Here is a 17,863-nt window from a genome sequence, read left to right on the forward strand (position 1 = left end):
ATATCTACACACCGATATTATATAGATATTAAACTCTTAACTTATTATGTCTTGTGCATTTAGTTATTTTAAATATTGTCATATACACCTTTTGGCATCTCTCATATTGTGTGATTATCTTCACAACTGGGTTGTCATGTCTGCAATACCAGGGTACCTGCCCACCCACACTGATGATAGGCCAATAGCCTTGAAACATGTCTGGGTGATGGTACTCACTGAGAATAAGTAACAATAGTCTTCTCTATTAGTGAAGCATTACTTATTCGAGGTAGTGCAATATCATGGCAACTCGTCGTGAAGGCAGAGCACAATATGAGAAAGAGCAAATGATGCCTACAACAACTACTTTGTTGTTTCTTAAGAGTTGTCTGTGGTGTATCTACACACTGATATTATATAAATGTGGTATAAAAGTGTGAATGTGCAAAATTTTATGTTATTATTATTTTTTAAAATTAAATAAATTAATTTTTTTTCTCGATATCCAAAGTCATTTTCTTTTATCTTAATACATTATAACAGAATTTATTTAATTTTACCATACATTCAATTATCCGAAAAATATTACTACCTGGAAGTGGTCTGATATTAATTATTCCAGATAACTGACCTTCTACTGTATACACTTGTGTTCAAAGAAAGTGCATCACCTAGGAATTTCACATTTCTAACCCTTTTTTGTGATGATATGTTACATTAACAACTAGCATCACAAATAGAAATATAATCAAAAGATATTTATTAATAGTTAAGTCAAAGCTAAGTAATATTTGACAGTTGCTCTCAAAATATTCCAAAATTAACATTTGGAACCTTTATACAACAGCTTTGGTAAACACAACAATTATGGCTGAAATGTTATTAGAAGCCCTCAGTTTGCTTTAGTTCCATTTAAAATGATACTACAAAGAATTTCATTTTAAATGGAAAACAAAATGAAAAGTTCACCAAGTGCAAACTAATATTTAGTTGAACTGCCTCTGGCCTTGATGACAGCAGCACACTGTCGAGGCATTGACAGGATCAATTTCTGAAAATAATCAACTGATAGTTCGTGGTTCCAGACATGAATTATGGCTTCCTGAAGTTCACGAAGGGTCTTTGGTTTCTTTCTGGCAACTGCAGATTCCAGACGGTGCCAACAGTTCTCTATAGGGTTCAGGTTCAGAAAGGGTCTTTGGTTTCTTTCTGGCAACTGCAGATTCCAGACGATGCCAGCAGTTCTCTATAGGGTTCAGGTCTGGGCTGTTTCCTGCCCAGCTAAGAGTTGTAATGGACCATTCTTTCAACCATTTTTTCACCTGTAACGTATGTAAACACATTACTGTTGAACCTCTAATGCAGAAATGAAGCTAAAGTAACTAAAAAAGTGCCTACTTACACTTTTCGCCCAATGACAAGGAGCAGAGTGGTCCTGAAATATGCAGTTACTTGGCAGGTTGAAATGGTCTCTAATGGTTGGCAGCAATTTGCCTTCCAATATAGCCAGGTATCCATTGGCATTTGCGGAACCTTTTATAAACTGCAGGTGACCTACTCTGCAATATGAAATGCACCCCCATATCATTTGGCTGGTAGGGAATTTCATTGTAGACACCATACAGTCTGGATGGTATTCACCACATCTACAGCAAATCGTTTGTCTCCCATCAGAGCCATGCAGGTTGAATTTCATCTCATCCAAGAAAATAGCTGACTTCCACTGCTTGGGGTTCCATTTGACATGCTCCTTACACCAAATTAATCAGGCCTTTTTCATTTTTTTGTGTGAGGAAGGGATTCTTCTTAGGACAATGGGTGCAAGTCCATTTTTGAAGAGGTGTCTTCTGACTGTTACTGCACTTGCTACCACTCCTGTATGTTCTTCCCATTCTCTTTTCAGCTTCCTAATTGATTAGGAAGATCAAACTTTTGATAAGTACGATTGGATACCAAAGAATAGCAGTATGAAACTTAGCATGGTCAAAAAATGGGAATGTCATAAAACGTTTATGATAAGAATGATTATATTATTTTTAATTTGTTGTTTTGTAACTTCAGGCTATTATAATCTACATGGATATTGAAGTTCAAAAGCTGTGTTCTGGATATTCTGCAACAGCTGTAGTCCCTTGACAATACTGACTATGATAATCTATCCTAAGTATTCTCTGTAGTATTAATGTTTTATGACATTCCCGTTTTTTGACCATGCTAAGTTTCATTTTGCTATTCTTTGGTATCCAATCGTACTTATCAAAAGTTTGATCTTCCTAATCAATTAGGAAGCTGAAAAGAGAATGGGAAGAACATACAGGAGTGGTAGCAAGTGCAGTAACAGTCAGAAGACACCTCTTCAAAAATGGACTTGCACCCATCACAAGATATTAGGGAGAAGGCAAGATATTAGGGTAGAATGAGAAATAAAGGATTTCACCCATAAAGGAATAATTTTACTGCTACAGCATGAGCAAATATTATGATCAGAAGATTTAAAACAGTAATCCAACCATGGAAAAGAGGAATGGAAATTGTACAGATTATCCCATTTTGTATTTTTGTAATGCCAAATGATGTAAGGCAAGAATGACTGAGAGAGGCTCCACTGGAGAAGAGACCATCACCAAGTTGTGATCTGAAGTGCTTAGAGGACTACTAACATTGACCATGTATTTAGGAAAAGTTCAAGAGTAATGTTGGGTAGATATGTGTTTTGGCACTGTCTGGTAGGTAAATTAACAAGTTATGTAAAGTCATTAGTAATTTCAAAAAGCCTCAGCATTTTGACCAGCTTGGTCCATTTAACTAGAAAATTGAAGCCAGCTGGCATTGTGAACATTAAAATCACCAAGAAAAATACCTCACTGTTAGGATAGAATGGAGAAAATAGAGTTTCAAGAAAAAAGTTCTGAGTGATTTGTGGAATGGGGAGAATGATAGCAACAACAGATGAATTTGACAGAATGCGGATAAAGAGATTTTAAGCCTGAGGAAATCAAAAAAAAAAAAAGAGACGATTCTGGATTAGGAGGTCTGGCAAGGAATATTAGAGCAGATATATGCACAGATACCACCTTTGAAGCAAAAGGAATCGTAGAGCAAATAATAAGGGTAACTGAGATTGAGAAGTTGTTGTTATTTGGTTTTTAGGAGCATTAGCAACTAAAGCCATATTGCTCTAGGAATATGCGGTGGTCATTCCCTGACCTTCCCGCATTCTCCGTATTTGGTAGTCACGGGCTCGAACCCTGGTCTAATCAAGAAGTGTGTGCTACGCACTGCTGCTCCTGCCCACCTGGCTACGGAGGCACCAATTGAGAAGTAGGGCAAGGCAGTCAATAGTATTGTACAATAAGTTGCAATATTGTTTGAATTTTTTTTTTATATCATGATATGACTACCTGAAATCTAGAAAATTCTAGGGTCTGGTAAGGATCAGTTACTGAGATTGTAAGATTTGGGAGGCTCATCTGTAATCATTTATAGCTTCAGATAATTTAACTTTATATATATATATAAACTTTTTAATTCTCCTCTCCAAACTGCCAGTTAACGAATTTTTAAAAAGGCATTCATATGGTAAGTGTTTATAAATTTATTGGCTAAAGTAACTCATAAAAATAAATATTTTCAAAACTTGTTCAAGGGAAAAACTACCTTTAGAACAAATAAATGGCTCTTTCACCTGGAAAAAATAATTTTATCCTGATTGACTGTGGTGTTCTTTATCTAGAAATAGCTTTGGATGATGACTTCTTTATACATTGGTTAGTCAGTGACTAAATTGTGTAATGAAAACTTTGAAATAAACTGTGAACTGTAGATATAATTAATCCTAACTAAATGTAATACTAATAACTACTTGAATGTAAACTAAACTCCTACCAAATCATAAATACTGTAATATTGTTCTGTTACCTAGTCACATATTCCCAACTCTTATTAGGAGGTTAAAAAAAACAAAAAAAAAAACAAGAGGTGCCATTAAAGGCAATTGTACAACCAATTGTCATACAGTAAGGATTATATATAGACACTGTGCCTGTAGTTGCGATGACCTCAGTTGGCCATAATTTTTACTGGATCTAGATTAAATTGGTGTGTACTATGATTCCTGCAGGTGGGAGATGGTGTATTGGATTATAGCTTCAGGAATCGTACTGGAAGCAGTTTTGGTTACTCTGGATATAAAAAAGGGCAGCACCTTATGATAGAATTAGATGTGTAGAATGATAAGGTGGTTATTTTCCTCCTTGTTCTTATTCATATTGGATACAGAATGCTTTGATATATTCTCTTCTCCTGGTGTTGTATGACAGAAATACTGTCATGACTAGATAGTATTTCTGTCTAGTCATGCTGGTCAGAACACAATAATATTATGAAGCATTCCACATCTAGTCAATCAACAATTTAGATAGAAATGAGATAAAAGTAACTATCCATACCCCTCCTTGCCATTTCTTTTTTGTTTCTGATCCTACTAGAAGGCGGTTTCTCTTCCCCACCACTCCTACTTCCTTCCTCTCTTGCTACAGTAGCTCCGACAGCTTCCAGTATTGTACCCACAGCTACAGGCAATACCTGTCAACAAACAGTCATTGGGGTATTTAATCACAGCAGTCAGGAGATTGGAAAGGATAGGATAGTGACCAACTTAGAGTGCTGTCACAGTTTTGGACATTTATTTGTGTCACTGAAGAAACAGGTGCTTGCCTTTGAAACAGATGCAACTTGGAGCTCATCAGGGCCTCAAGTATCTCTTGAACCTCCAAGTTATGCACTCTTGATTTGAGTCCCAGAACAGAAGGAGATTTAATTTTATTGGGAGATTCTGTCATCAAGAAATAAGTAACATATTTTGTAATAAAGATAGGTGAACCAGAACCAGGTTTGCTGGGGACAACAACAATTGATGATTTTATATACAGCTTGTCAGATTTTAAGGAGGCTAAAGATAGCATTATTATTTATGTGGAGACTAACAATATTAAACAAACTTGACTTCATGATTTGTTGGATAAATATAGGACCAAGCTGATAAAATTTTGCAAGTTAGGTCTGAATGAGTGTCTACATACACAATAGGAAGGCATTATTAATCATAGCCTGCTTAATAATGTCTTTCAGGAAACATCTGTATTTCGTTTTGCCTAATATCTTAAGAATCTTAACACAAATCTTGGTATTGTTGTCTCCTTTTATTAATTTTTGCAGCATAAGGATTTTCTAAAGAACAGAATGATTTAACTTCCAGATAATGTATCATATAACAATGCAAGAATCATTTGGAATTGACTCTAGAAGCTTGAGGATAACTTTTCTTTACTTTATTTGCCTGCTGAGTTGTTGGATGTCAACCTGATTGAGCATATGTTCAATGTGGTGGAATGAGCTATTTGCAATAAATATATATTTAAAGATAAACTGCCTCCAATCTGAGGAAACTGCAAGATTGAACTGCATTGGATAGTATCCTTATGACACTTTGTACAGTCCGTATCCCATTGATCTAAGATTGTTTTGAAGGCTAAGGAGGTGCTGCTCACTATTTGTCAGTGTACCTAATAAATTGGCCACTTAGTGCACATAACTAAAGTCTGTAGTAATGTCGTGAAATGTTATTTCTTATTCTGTATTAGATGTATATTTCCTTATCTTAAATGCACATCTTCATTTTAAGTTGTTTAGTTCTTCCCTTTCTGTGTAGTTCTGTTCATACTTTATAAATATATAAAGTACTTATAAAGTATAAATTATTGACTCATGTTCATATTTGTATATATTTATGTTGCAGAGTTAGAGGAGCTTCTTGAACGGAAACCCATGATGCCTGGCGGATTTCCTTCGGATTGTACTCCACCTGGTTCAGATGCAGAACATAGTCCTGTGGATAGTGTTGTTGATTCAAGTTCAGAACCCCCTTCACCCGAATTCTCTTTATCTACTGAAACACAAGTTCCTGATATTCCATTTGAGGTGTCCATTACAAAAGATGAGAGTACAGAAAGTTTTATCACTAGTGGCATGCTTGATCGTTCTCGTGTTGTTTTGTGTGTTTTTATGTTTTCAGTTTTAGCCTTTAATCCTTTTACGTATTTGTTGCCTGGAATGGGATTCAAATCTACATTGGATCATTCTTCTCAGTGGACTGGAAGAGCCATTTTGTCTGAAAATCAAGAGGGAGAAGGTAAGTCATTTAACTAGATTTGTAATTATTTTTTTTTTATCTGAATACTACATTTTGCTGAAATTATCCATGATTACTCATTTTTTTAATCCCAAAATCAATGAATGAAAGAAACATTTTATATGAAAAGACAGGTGAAAATACCCTAGTTTTTCACTTGAGGTGCAGTTAGTGTTGAATGTTAAAATAAATGGGCTCAGTAGGCAGATGCTCATATAATTTTTCATTACATTTGACATAATCTTAATGTATATTTGTATTTTTTTCATAATGTCGAAATTATTATTTTCATTATGGGGTCCTCTAAACTCAATATTTGAATGAACTGAAAATACAGGAGAAACTTGTTGAGATTAGACTGAAAAATTGGGAATTATTTTTTTTTATTAATGAGTTATCATCACTGGAAATTGAATGGATGAATTAATTCACTGGAATTTGAATGGATTGGAAAATATTGAAAAATTCTTAATGCAATGATTATTATGATTGGAAAAGTATAATGTAATTATAGTTTGAAACTACAATTTTCAGTACTAACCTTACAGGGACTCATATTTTCAAAGTGAGATGTATAGGATGGCAAAATCACACAGTCTATACTATCATCTTAACTTTCTTTCAAAAACTGTGTATTGTATTTATACAAGGCCATATACAAGAAGAGGACGAAAAGCATTTAATGAGTTATGATTATAGGCACGTGAAGTTTTCTGTACAGTGCAGACAAGTAGAAAAGATATATATTGTAAGATATATAAGCTATATAATGTATTATATAAGATATATAAAACATAATATAAGATATATAGTGTCCATTCTGTTAATGGTTCTCTGAATGATTTCTTGTAGAGACAGAGAGATTTTAATTCCACAGTATAAGACAAATGTTGAGACTACTTGGAATATGGTGTCCACATGTGAAAAAAATCATTATTTTTTTGTATTAAAAAATTATGTAATTAAAAACCAGACTGAACGGGTGAAAACTGAGAAAAGAAATAGAATTGAGGGGAACCAAACATATAGCTTTAGTCACCTAATTGTTTGAATAGTTCTTTTTTCTGACAGCATTTCTGTATCTGGCCTAGGGTCCCCAACTGTCCTGACTTCTGTATAACTAAGAATATATGAATTTATCCATGTGAAATTTAATGTGGTGAGCATCCCGATAATTAAAATACTAAGTTTTTTGTTCTTGTTCTTAGAAATTTTTGGTGCATTGATTACTCAGGTCATAGTGCACCTTTTTTGTTACTATATGCATTCTGACATGGTGAATAAAAACAATACATTTAACACTGAATATTATGTTGCTCCTGCAAATTATTCATGTTTGCTATAAAACAATTTGCACAAAACTAATAAAATGGTTGTAACTGAAGGTGTTAAGCATTAGCTGAAGCATATGATGCAAGAAAGCGAGCTTATAGAGCATCAGTCAAAAAAAAAAAAAAAAAAACCTTCTCATTTCACCCATCCGGTCACTCCAAATGTTTGTCTAGTTCAGCCTTAAATTTATTTAAGCTACCAACTTCCACAACAACAGCTGGAAGTCTGTTCCAGCGATCAACTACCCGCTGGCTAAAGGCGAACTTCTGCACATCTATTCTACAACTGTCTTTCCTCAATTTGAATCTATGCCCCCTCAGGTTCTTAATCTGTACTACTGGAAGTATCCCATCAGCATTGAGCTCAAAACATTCAAGGCCTTGTACACCTCAATTAGATCACCTCGCAGGTGCTTAGTCTCCAGATGCTGCAACTTACAGAATTTAAGCCTCTCCTGGTAAGAGAACCCCTTTGTTCCTCTCACCAGTCTTGTTCCAGATCTGTACGCAGTACTCAAGATGTGGCCTAACCATTGCCTTATACAAAGGTATAATCACCTCCTTGTCTCTGCTAGCAAAACTCCTATATATCATTAACAAGGCTCCATGATCTGCTCTGGCAGCCCGTCTGCTCTATCAGAGAACTTCATATCCAACTACACAATTACCCCAGGTCTTTTTCATTCTCCACCTCCCTGAGTGTAGAACCACACAGTTGGTATGTTTCTCTTGAGTTACTGCTACCCATATGCATTACTTTGCATTTGTCAATATTAAACATCAGTTTCCTCTTCTCAGCCCATCTACCTAACTTTTCTAGATCCTGTTGCAGTAGCATACTGTCTTTACTATCATTAACAACCCTGCCAACTTTGTATCATCTGCAAACTTGGACATTAAGCCTGATATACCTTCATCGATATCTTTAATAAATATGCAAAACAACAATGGGCCCAGCACCAAACCCTGGGGGACTCCACTAATAACATTAGTCCACGCATAGAGCAGTGTTCATTAATTATCACTCTGCCATCTCCCATTCAACCATCCCTTTATCCATTGCAGCAACTTACCCTTAATGCCGTACTGTTCCAATTTGTACAGCGGCCATCCATGTGCAACAGTATCAAAATCTTTCCTGAAATGTATCCAATTAAATTGTCAGACAAGACTTCCTCTTTACAAACCCATGCTGTGTCCGAACTATTATTGCAGTCTTGTCTAGATGATCCTGCAATGCTTCTTTAACCAGTGACTCCATTATTTTCCAAGGAATACAAGTTAAACTAAGAGGTCTATAATTATTTGCATCACCCTTTGAACCCCCCTTTGTGAATTGGGGATACATTTGCACATCTCCGGTCCATGGGGACCTCCCCTGAGTCCGAGGATGCTCTCATAATTATGGCTAAAGGTTTGCTTACTTCTCTTGCTGCCTCCTTAAATATAACTGGATAGATTTCATCTAGCCCAGATGCCTTTTTTATGTTTAACTTCAACAATTTCTCCTACACTTTGCTCTCCATTATTACAAAATCATTTAGCTCCCTGTTAGAGTTTAGCAAACTTCTGTGCTCCCCTTCCTTACAGAATTCCTCATATGTGAATGTAGATGCAAAATACTCATTCAGTTTGTCAGATATCTGAGCAGGATCATCAACAGTCAAACCACCAACATCAAGTGGACCAATCTGATTCATCCCCTTCCTTCTAGAGTTTACATAGTAAAGAAGTCTTTGTTGTTTTTCTTTTCATCCTTTGCCAAGGATTTCTTGTAATCAGCCTTTGCTTGCCTAACCTCCTTTTTGAATTGATTACAGGCTAGCTTATATCTGCCATAGGCTTCTGTGTCACCTGCTAATTTATGTGCATCCCATGCATTTTTCTTCTTTTCCACAAGCCTCATTAGTTCATCTAATATCTATTTAGGCCTAAATCTTGAACAGTATTTCTTAGTTGCTATGAAAAGCCTGATAGCCTCCAAGGTTAAGTCCCTGAAGGCTTCCCATTTAGAATTCAACGTTGGTAACATCATCAGTTGATCCCACTGTACAGAATTTAAAAACTGTCTGAGATTCCTGTAGTCACCTTTACGAAAGCAAAAGCTCTTCCTTTTACCCTTGATGGTAGTTACATCTTTAAGTAAATCCCACATCAGTAGACTGGGATCACTTTCACCTAGTGGTTCCTTTATCCGCAAATTTCTAATGCACAAGCCATCACTGCTGATAATCAGATCAAGAGTATTACTCCCTCTGGTTGCCCCTCAAACAAGTTGCTGTAGAAAACAATCCTCCAATAAATCCATAAAAATCTTGCTAGCGTGCAAGTGACCAACCTACAAGTTTCAGTCAATATCCAGAAAGTTAAAATCCCCCATTAGAAGACATTCTGATTTACTGGCCCACTCTATTTCTCTGCACAATTGTTTGTTGTACTCATCAGAATCATTAGGCCTATAACACATTCCTACTCTCATTTTTCCTTTCCCAGTGCTTATGTCACACCAAACAGACTCAACACTGCATTGTCCACCAACATCAATTAGATGCGCTTCCTTAGATTTTATGTGTTTCTTAACTAACAGCATAACTCCTCCTCCCTTCCTACCCTGTCTATCCTTTCTGTACACATTGTACTCCCGAAATTCCAATTCTGTTCTGCTTATATCTGTGTGACACTATGTCTCTGATATCTGGATATCTGCCTTTGATGCCTTGATCAGCACTTCAAATTCATCAAATTTATTTACTGTACTTCTAGCATTGGTGTACATGCAAGTATACATGCACCTGTTCTTACTCTTAGTTACCCTAACACAGCCCATGTATTTACTTGTTCCCTGATGACTCCCAGCAGCTCTTGAAATAGCCAATTAAATTGCATATCATAATGATATGACTGTGTGTTAGTATTGGACATAATAAATGAAAGAGCAAGAAGGCTCAGCATGTCCTATGTTATTAATCAATTTTCAAAATAATGAGAGGAATTACCTCACTATATGCATGTAGGATGTTTCTTCACCAACACTCTCCTTGAATTTAAACAAATATTAAAATAACTAAATGAATTCTCCCTCTGAGGCAAACCATTAGTGATCCAATATACCTGGTGTCTGTGGTCAGAGAGCTCTAAACCCGTCACTAAAATACATCAGAACTCCAACGAACGACGAGTGGGAAAAGATGTGTCTATAAATTAAAAGTAAATACGAATAACTTCCGAAAATCCTAAAAATTTTTAGGATTTTTGGAAGCATGTGGTACCTCAAGATTCTTACCGATAATCATCTATTGAACTGATGACAATTTTCAGCATCTCATAATGATATCTAATAGTCTGTTATTCTTAGAGCCCATTATTGTCAAGACAGAATTTAGTGTTTTCTTTATAACCCACGGACAAAAATGTGAATTAATAACTTGGAAATAGTCTCATTTGCCATGATCAAAAAAAAAAATTTGGCAATACAAGTTGAAAGTGATGTTAGAAGTTTTTTTTTTTTTTTTACCCTCACAGTATTGTGCAATATGATTCATTCCTTAAGGTGCCATTTTGAATAAGGAGAGATATGTATACAAGTGTTTTGTAGGCTGCAAGATGCAATTTGGCAATAGTGAATGGTGGTGGACATGAAAAATTGGCAATTGTTGCATGAAAACTTCTAATGAAATCAGCAGCGTGCAGTTTGATTCACCTGCACACTGCTCATTTCTCATGCATCAAAAACTCACTAAACACAATACTATTATCCTAAAATTCCCCAGTCCCTGATTTGTCTGCCCTCTCACCATGTGATTATTTTTTCTTTTTTTTTTTTCCTGAGGCGTCTCCGTAGCCAGGTGGGAAGGAGCAGCAGTGCGTACCACACGCTTCTTGATTAGACCGGGGTTCGAGCCCGTCACCACCAAATATGGAGGATGCGGAAAGGTCAAGGAATGACCACCGCATATTCCGGAGCAATATGGCCTTAGTTGCTAATGCTCCTAAAAACCAAACAACAACATCTTTTCCTGAAAATGAAAGAATGTTTACTAGGCTGTTAGAGGGAACAACATTTATTGATGCAGCTCAAGGCAACTCTACACTATCCATCCAGAACAGCTCTACAACTGCTACCAGCAGTTTTACCAGTGATAGCAGAAGTGCATTACTGTTCAAAGAGTACTTTGAGAGGAGCTATGTCTATGCTTAATTATGTTTAATATGTAAGCCCCAGAACTTTTTTTATTGTACTATGTAATATCTTTAGTGTCTTATATTCTTTGATGGTTGATTTTCTGCACCTGTACTAGTCTACATAGCTACAGACTAGCACATCTCACTGCTGATGTAATTTTATGTTACATGCTATTTTTAAGATTTTTTTTTTTTTTTGCCTAATTTAGAGAAGTTCCTCATGTTTATGACACGAGCAGCTTGTCTGATTTAACCAGTATCTAGATGATTCTGCAATGTTTCTTTAACCAGTGATTCCATTGTTTTCTCCTGAACACAAGTTAAACTAACAGGTCTATAGTTACTTGTCACCTTTTGAACACCCTTTGTGAATTGATGATACATTTGCATACCTCCAGTCCATGGGGACCTCCCCTGAGTCCAAGGAAGCTCTCATAGCTTCCTTGGACTCAGGGAAGGTCCTCATGGACTGGAGGTGTGCAAATGTATCACCAATTCACAAAGGGGGGGTTCAAAAGGTGACACAAGTAACTATAGACCTGTTAGTTTAACTTGTGTTACTGGGAAAATAATGGAATCACTGGTTAAAGAAGCATTGCAGGATCATCTAGACAAGACCGCAGTAATAGTTAAGACACAGCATGGGTTTTTTAAAGGGAAGTCTTGTCTGACCAGTTTGATTGGATACTATGATGTGGTCACAAAGGAACTGAATGCCAAAAATAATTTTGATCTCATATACTTGGATTTCAGGAAAGCTTTTGATACTGTTGCACATGGAAGACTGCTGTACAAATTGGAGAGGTATGGCATTAAGGGTAAGTTGCTACAATGGATAAAGGGATGGTTGAGTGGGAGATGACAGAGAGTGGTAATCAATGGGCACTGCTCTTCGTGGACGAATGTTATTAGTGGAGTTTCCCAGTGTTCGGTGTTGGGCCCATTGTTGTTTTGTATATTTATCAGTGATATTGATGAAGGTATATCAGGTTTAATGTCCAAGTTTGCAGATGATACAAAGGTTGGCAGAGTTGTTAACGACAGTAAGCTACTCCAACTGGATCTAGATAAGTTAGGCAAATGGGCTGAGAAATGGCAACTGAAGTTTAACATTGACAGAAGTACTGCATATGGGTAGCAATAACCAAAGAGAAACGTACCAACTGTGTCATACTACACTCAGGGAAGTGGAAAAGACCTGGGGGTAATTGTGCAGTCAAATATGAAGTTCGGTGAGCAGTGCAGATGGGCTGCTAGGGCATGTCATGGAGTTTTGTCGATGATATATAGGAATTTTGCTAGCAGGGACAGGGAGGTGATTATCGTGTTATGCAAGGCAATTAAATTGTTTACTACCTAGAGTACTGTGTACAGGTCTGGAGGCCTCATTTTAGGAAGGATGTAGAGTTGCTAGAATGAGTACAAAGAAGGGCAACAAGATTGGTGAGGGGAACAAAGGGGTGCTCTTACCAAGAAAGGCTTAAGTTCTGCAAATTGCAGCGCCTGGAGAATAGGCACCTGCGAGGTGATCTGATTGAGGTGTATAAGGCCTTGAATGGGTTGAGCAAGCTGAATGCTGATGGGATTCTTCCTCTTGCTCAGATTAAGAACCTGAGGGGGCACAGTTTCAAATTGAGGAAAGACAGTTGTAGAATAGATGTGCAGAAATTTGCCTTTAGCCACCGGGTGGTTGAGTGGTGGAACAGACTTCCATCTTGTGTTGTGGAAGTTGATAGCCAAATAAATTTAAGGGGTGCTCTTACCAAGAAAGGCTTAAGTTCTGCAAATTGCAGCGCCTGGAGAATAGGCACCTGCGAGGTGATCTGATTGAGGTGTATAAGGCCTTGAATGGGTTGAGCAAGCTGAATGCTGATGGGATTCTTCCTCTTGCTCAGATTAAGAACCTGAGGGGGCACAGTTTCAAATTGAGGAAAGACAGTTGTAGAATAGATGTGCAGAAATTTGCCTTTAGCCACCGGGTGGTTGAGTGGTGGAACAGACTTCCATCTTGTGTTGTGGAAGTTGATAGCCAAATAAATTTAAGGTGGAGCTGGATAGGCATTTGGAATGAATGACGAGATGAAATGGGAGGGGTTTTTTTTTTGGCTGATGCTGCATAAGCTTGCTTTCTTGCATCGTATTCCTCTACTAATGCTAATGAGTGGGGTGCTCCATAACACAAACAAAATTGGCCTTAGAACACATGAAATTTATAAACACAACATATTAATACTTCACATGATCTGAATTGCCAAGGCATTAAATCAAGACCATCCCCAACTCTCCGAGGTGAATTTCAGTTAGAAGCGAGTAACTTTAAACAACAAAGAATATTCTCTGAACAGATTTAAAATCATCAGAAATAATGTACAAATAAGTTCTATGTATGATATGTTTAAAAATGCTTATAAACATAACTGTTGAAATCCGAAGTTAAGTAAAAACACTTGCTTCCACATTAAAGGTAGCATTGCCATAGTTGATGAAATATTTTTATATATGATTACAGAAATTGCAACCAAATAGTTAATCTTGCACTTGAAGTAAATGTATAACACACACCTTTTGGAACTTTTTATCAAGGAAAAGAGTCTCCTTCAGAAACTTAATGAAAAATGAATGGTCTTTCACTATAATACCCTGTAATTTTCTATAATTTCCTATGAAGAAGAAACACTATAATATCGACATTTTATATATATACAGATATTTTGATTTCTATAGTATATAACAGAGCTAGCTATGGTGCTCAATACGTTCTATACTGATATCAATATTTGTAGAAGGATAAGAGAAATATACCTCATTATGATACGCAGAACACTTCCGTGTAATACTCTCCAGAAATTAAAACGAATAAAAGATTAACTCAAAATGATTACAGTAAAAAATCAATTGAATACAATTCAAAAATTAACTAAAATTCAAAAACAATTTTAAAAAAATAATTAAAAATCAATTAAAATTAATTGATTTTAAATTAATTTTTAATTGTTTTTTGAATTTTAGTTAATTTTTGAATTGTGTTCAATTGAATTTTTACTGTAATCATTTTGCATTAACCTTTTATTCGTTTTAATATTTGGAGAGTATCATACAGAAGTGTTCTACGTATCATATTGAGGTGAATTTCCCTTATCCTTCTACAGGTATTTTGATTTCTGTATATATAATAATTAATGTATTTCTGTATGTAACACCGGCACATTCACATTATTGATCTCTAGTTTATGTAAATTGATTTGCTTGCACACACACACACACACACACACACACACACACACACACACACACACACACACACACACACACACACACACACACACACACACACAATTTTGACCCAGTCAGGCCAAATGCCTAAAATTTTAATTTTTTTTAAACTTTGTTATTGAATTCTGTCATCAGGCCAGGATTTGGATTCTAAAAATTTCTGCTTGAAATAATAATAATCTTAGTTTCCAATAATCATACTGGAAACTGTTCAGAATGACCCTAAAATTTAACTGCACCAAGTCTCTTGAATTCCTTATTACAAGTTATAATAAGGATCAAGGTTTGTAAAAATTTTGACCTTGAAATAAATCTAATTAATTAGTAATAAATCTAATTTAACACTTATATGTGGAAAAGTCGATTTTCTTTGATAAAACTTTGCTAGTACAGATAGTGATGAAGTCATGATAGTTTCAGATGGTCAGTATAGTATTTTTTGGCTTCATTATCAGTTTGTAACTGGTTTTGATTGAATGGTTCTGGTTGTAAATAAACTAAGTGGTAATTATTAAATGATTATGTATAATTTAAATATTACAATTAATCAATTTATTTATTTTAGGTGGATGGAAGAGCTGGGTATTCTCATCATTGTTATCATGGGTTTTAAATGTCATACTTTTGATTATGGTTTTAACAAAACTGTTTGTTTATGGGGAACCAGTTGTTAGACCAGGATCAGTTCATTCCACAACATTTTGGAGACACAGAAAGCAAGCTGACCTTGACCTCTCTAGAGTGAGTAAACATTTTTTGTGATATCATTTTTAACAATCCAAGTTGGATTCGAAGGTAAATTAGTAAATATTTCAAAATATATCAGCAATTCCTTCTCCCCCCCATACTGCCACAGAAGAATTTAATAATACATGGACCCATCTTTGACTTTGATATCAGAAGTTTTTCTTGAAATATTTTGAACCAATTTCCATTAGGCTGCAACTAATTTTTAACCACATTCACACACACACACACACACACACACACACATGCACCTGTTGTCTTGGCGCCTCCATAGCCAGGTGGGCAGGAGCAGCAGTGCATAGCACACGCTTCTTGATTGGACCAGGGTTCGAGCCCGTGACCACCAAATACGGAGGATGTGGAAAGGTCAGGGAATGACCACCGCGTATCCCTGGAGCAATATGGCCTTAGTTGTTGCTAATGCTCCTAAAAAAAAAAACCAAACCAAACCTGTTGTCTTCACTATATCCATTTATGCATATGTGCCTATTGTCTTCGCCATGTCCATTTGTCCAGCTAGATATAACAGAGGGACTCCCAGTGAATGGATTTTCATGAAATTTTATATTTGGGCCTTTTAAAAATATTTTTTAGGCCATTCCAAATTTCATTAAAATCAGACAAATAGAAATCCAGCAATTATTATTTCTTTTTTCCATACAAATTCTATGGAAAAAAGAAATTCATAGATTAAATGTAGCTTTACTGCAGTATTCTTAGCTTTAGACAGTCCATGCATGATTCAAATGTATTGTTATGTGTAAGACTCATGAATGTGAAATAAAAAGTTCTGCAAATTAAACAGTTGGTAACTAGGCACCTGTGAGGAGACACATGATTGAAGTGTTAAGGATTTAAATGGATTGAGTAAATTAATGCCAATGGCATTCTTACTGTTTTTCTTACTCTTTAACACAATTAAGGGGACATAACTTTAAAGTGAAAAGGTTGCAGGATTTACATGCAAAAATTTGCTTTCAGCTAGAGAGTAATTGATTGTTGGAACAAACTTCCATCTGGTGTTGTTCAAGTGGGTAGATTGAAAAAATTTAAGGAAAGACTAGACATGCATCACTTGCCTCTACTAATATCAGTGATTCTACCTGAGGATTTTACCTGCCGTTTGTTTACCTGCGAATAAAATATTTTTCATTTAAAGTTTCATCTGTTTTTTTCTGCATAATGCCTTACCATTCATTCAGTATCTTTAGCATTCATTATTAGTACTTTGTGTAGCTGTTAAGAGAAATATATGCCTAGATTATAACAGTCAAGTTTTAAGGTGAAAAAAAAAAAGCTGTTATGGTTACTTCAAATACAAACAGTAAAGTCTCATGAGAAAAGTAAGTATTATTTCTAAGAATTTAGGAATGCACACACGCATGCACACATATATTTGGGTTTGTCCCATCTTAATTTCAGTGCTCTCTAATCTTTCCTTAAATTTTTTCAGGTGAATGAGAGAATTTAAATATAGCTCTGAGAGACTGTTTCTCTTGTATTCAAGTATACAAGAGAAACAATTATAATATTATATAGAGAAACAAGTATTATAATATCCAAATATATCTAGCACATAACATTTAACAGGACCCAGTAAACTTATCCTACAGTGATTGGGAGGTGTTGGATACTTTCGCAGATTCCCAATTTCCCTTAAAATTAGATGTGATGTTTAATAAAGACCGTGTAAACTAACATTTTATGTGAATTGTTGTTGGAAAGTTGTTGATGCACCAAAAATTGTCAAAATAGCAAACAAACTGTAATTGTTGATATGGCATTCCCAGGTTGATTGCATTTAATTTAAAATCTGCATGCATGTTCATTTGCTTTGAATGGTGTGATTCTTTACAAACTGCTTTGTACCTATAATCTGTTCACCATGTAATTTTTTTTTTTCCTAACTGTGACTCAGCTTGCACTTTGTATATTGATGTGTTATCACATGATTGATTAATGGCCAGTAGCTACTAATCATGCAGCAGTAATTATGATAAAGAGCTGTGATATGATCCAAGATATGAAGCTCTTAACAAATGCTTTATTGGGATATGCTTCTAGTTAACTCATTAAAACTGCCTGTTGTACTTGATATGCCTACAGTAATTCATCCTGTTAATTTTTTGCAAAATTATTTTTCATTATCATGTGACAA

General features: G+C 35.6%; 1 protein-coding gene across 1 annotated transcript in view; it reads left to right on the forward strand.

The window, feature by feature from the left end:
* The window catches only part of SREBP (Sterol regulatory element binding protein), a 127,336-nt gene that overhangs the window by 31,323 nt on the left and 78,150 nt on the right, over positions 1-17,863 (forward strand). Inside the window, exons 6-7 of the mRNA XM_090372392.1 lie at positions 5,780-6,172; positions 15,524-15,699. Coding sequence (XP_090228518.1) covers positions 5,780-6,172; positions 15,524-15,699 — 569 coding nt within the window. The remainder of the gene's footprint in view (positions 1-5,779; positions 6,173-15,523; positions 15,700-17,863) is intronic.

Source organism: Mastigoproctus giganteus, chromosome 1, assembly GCF_048544385.1.
Source record: "Mastigoproctus giganteus isolate SK-2022 chromosome 1, ASM4854438v1, whole genome shotgun sequence".
In the NCBI taxonomy this organism is placed as follows: Eukaryota; Metazoa; Arthropoda; class Arachnida; order Uropygi; family Thelyphonidae; genus Mastigoproctus; species Mastigoproctus giganteus.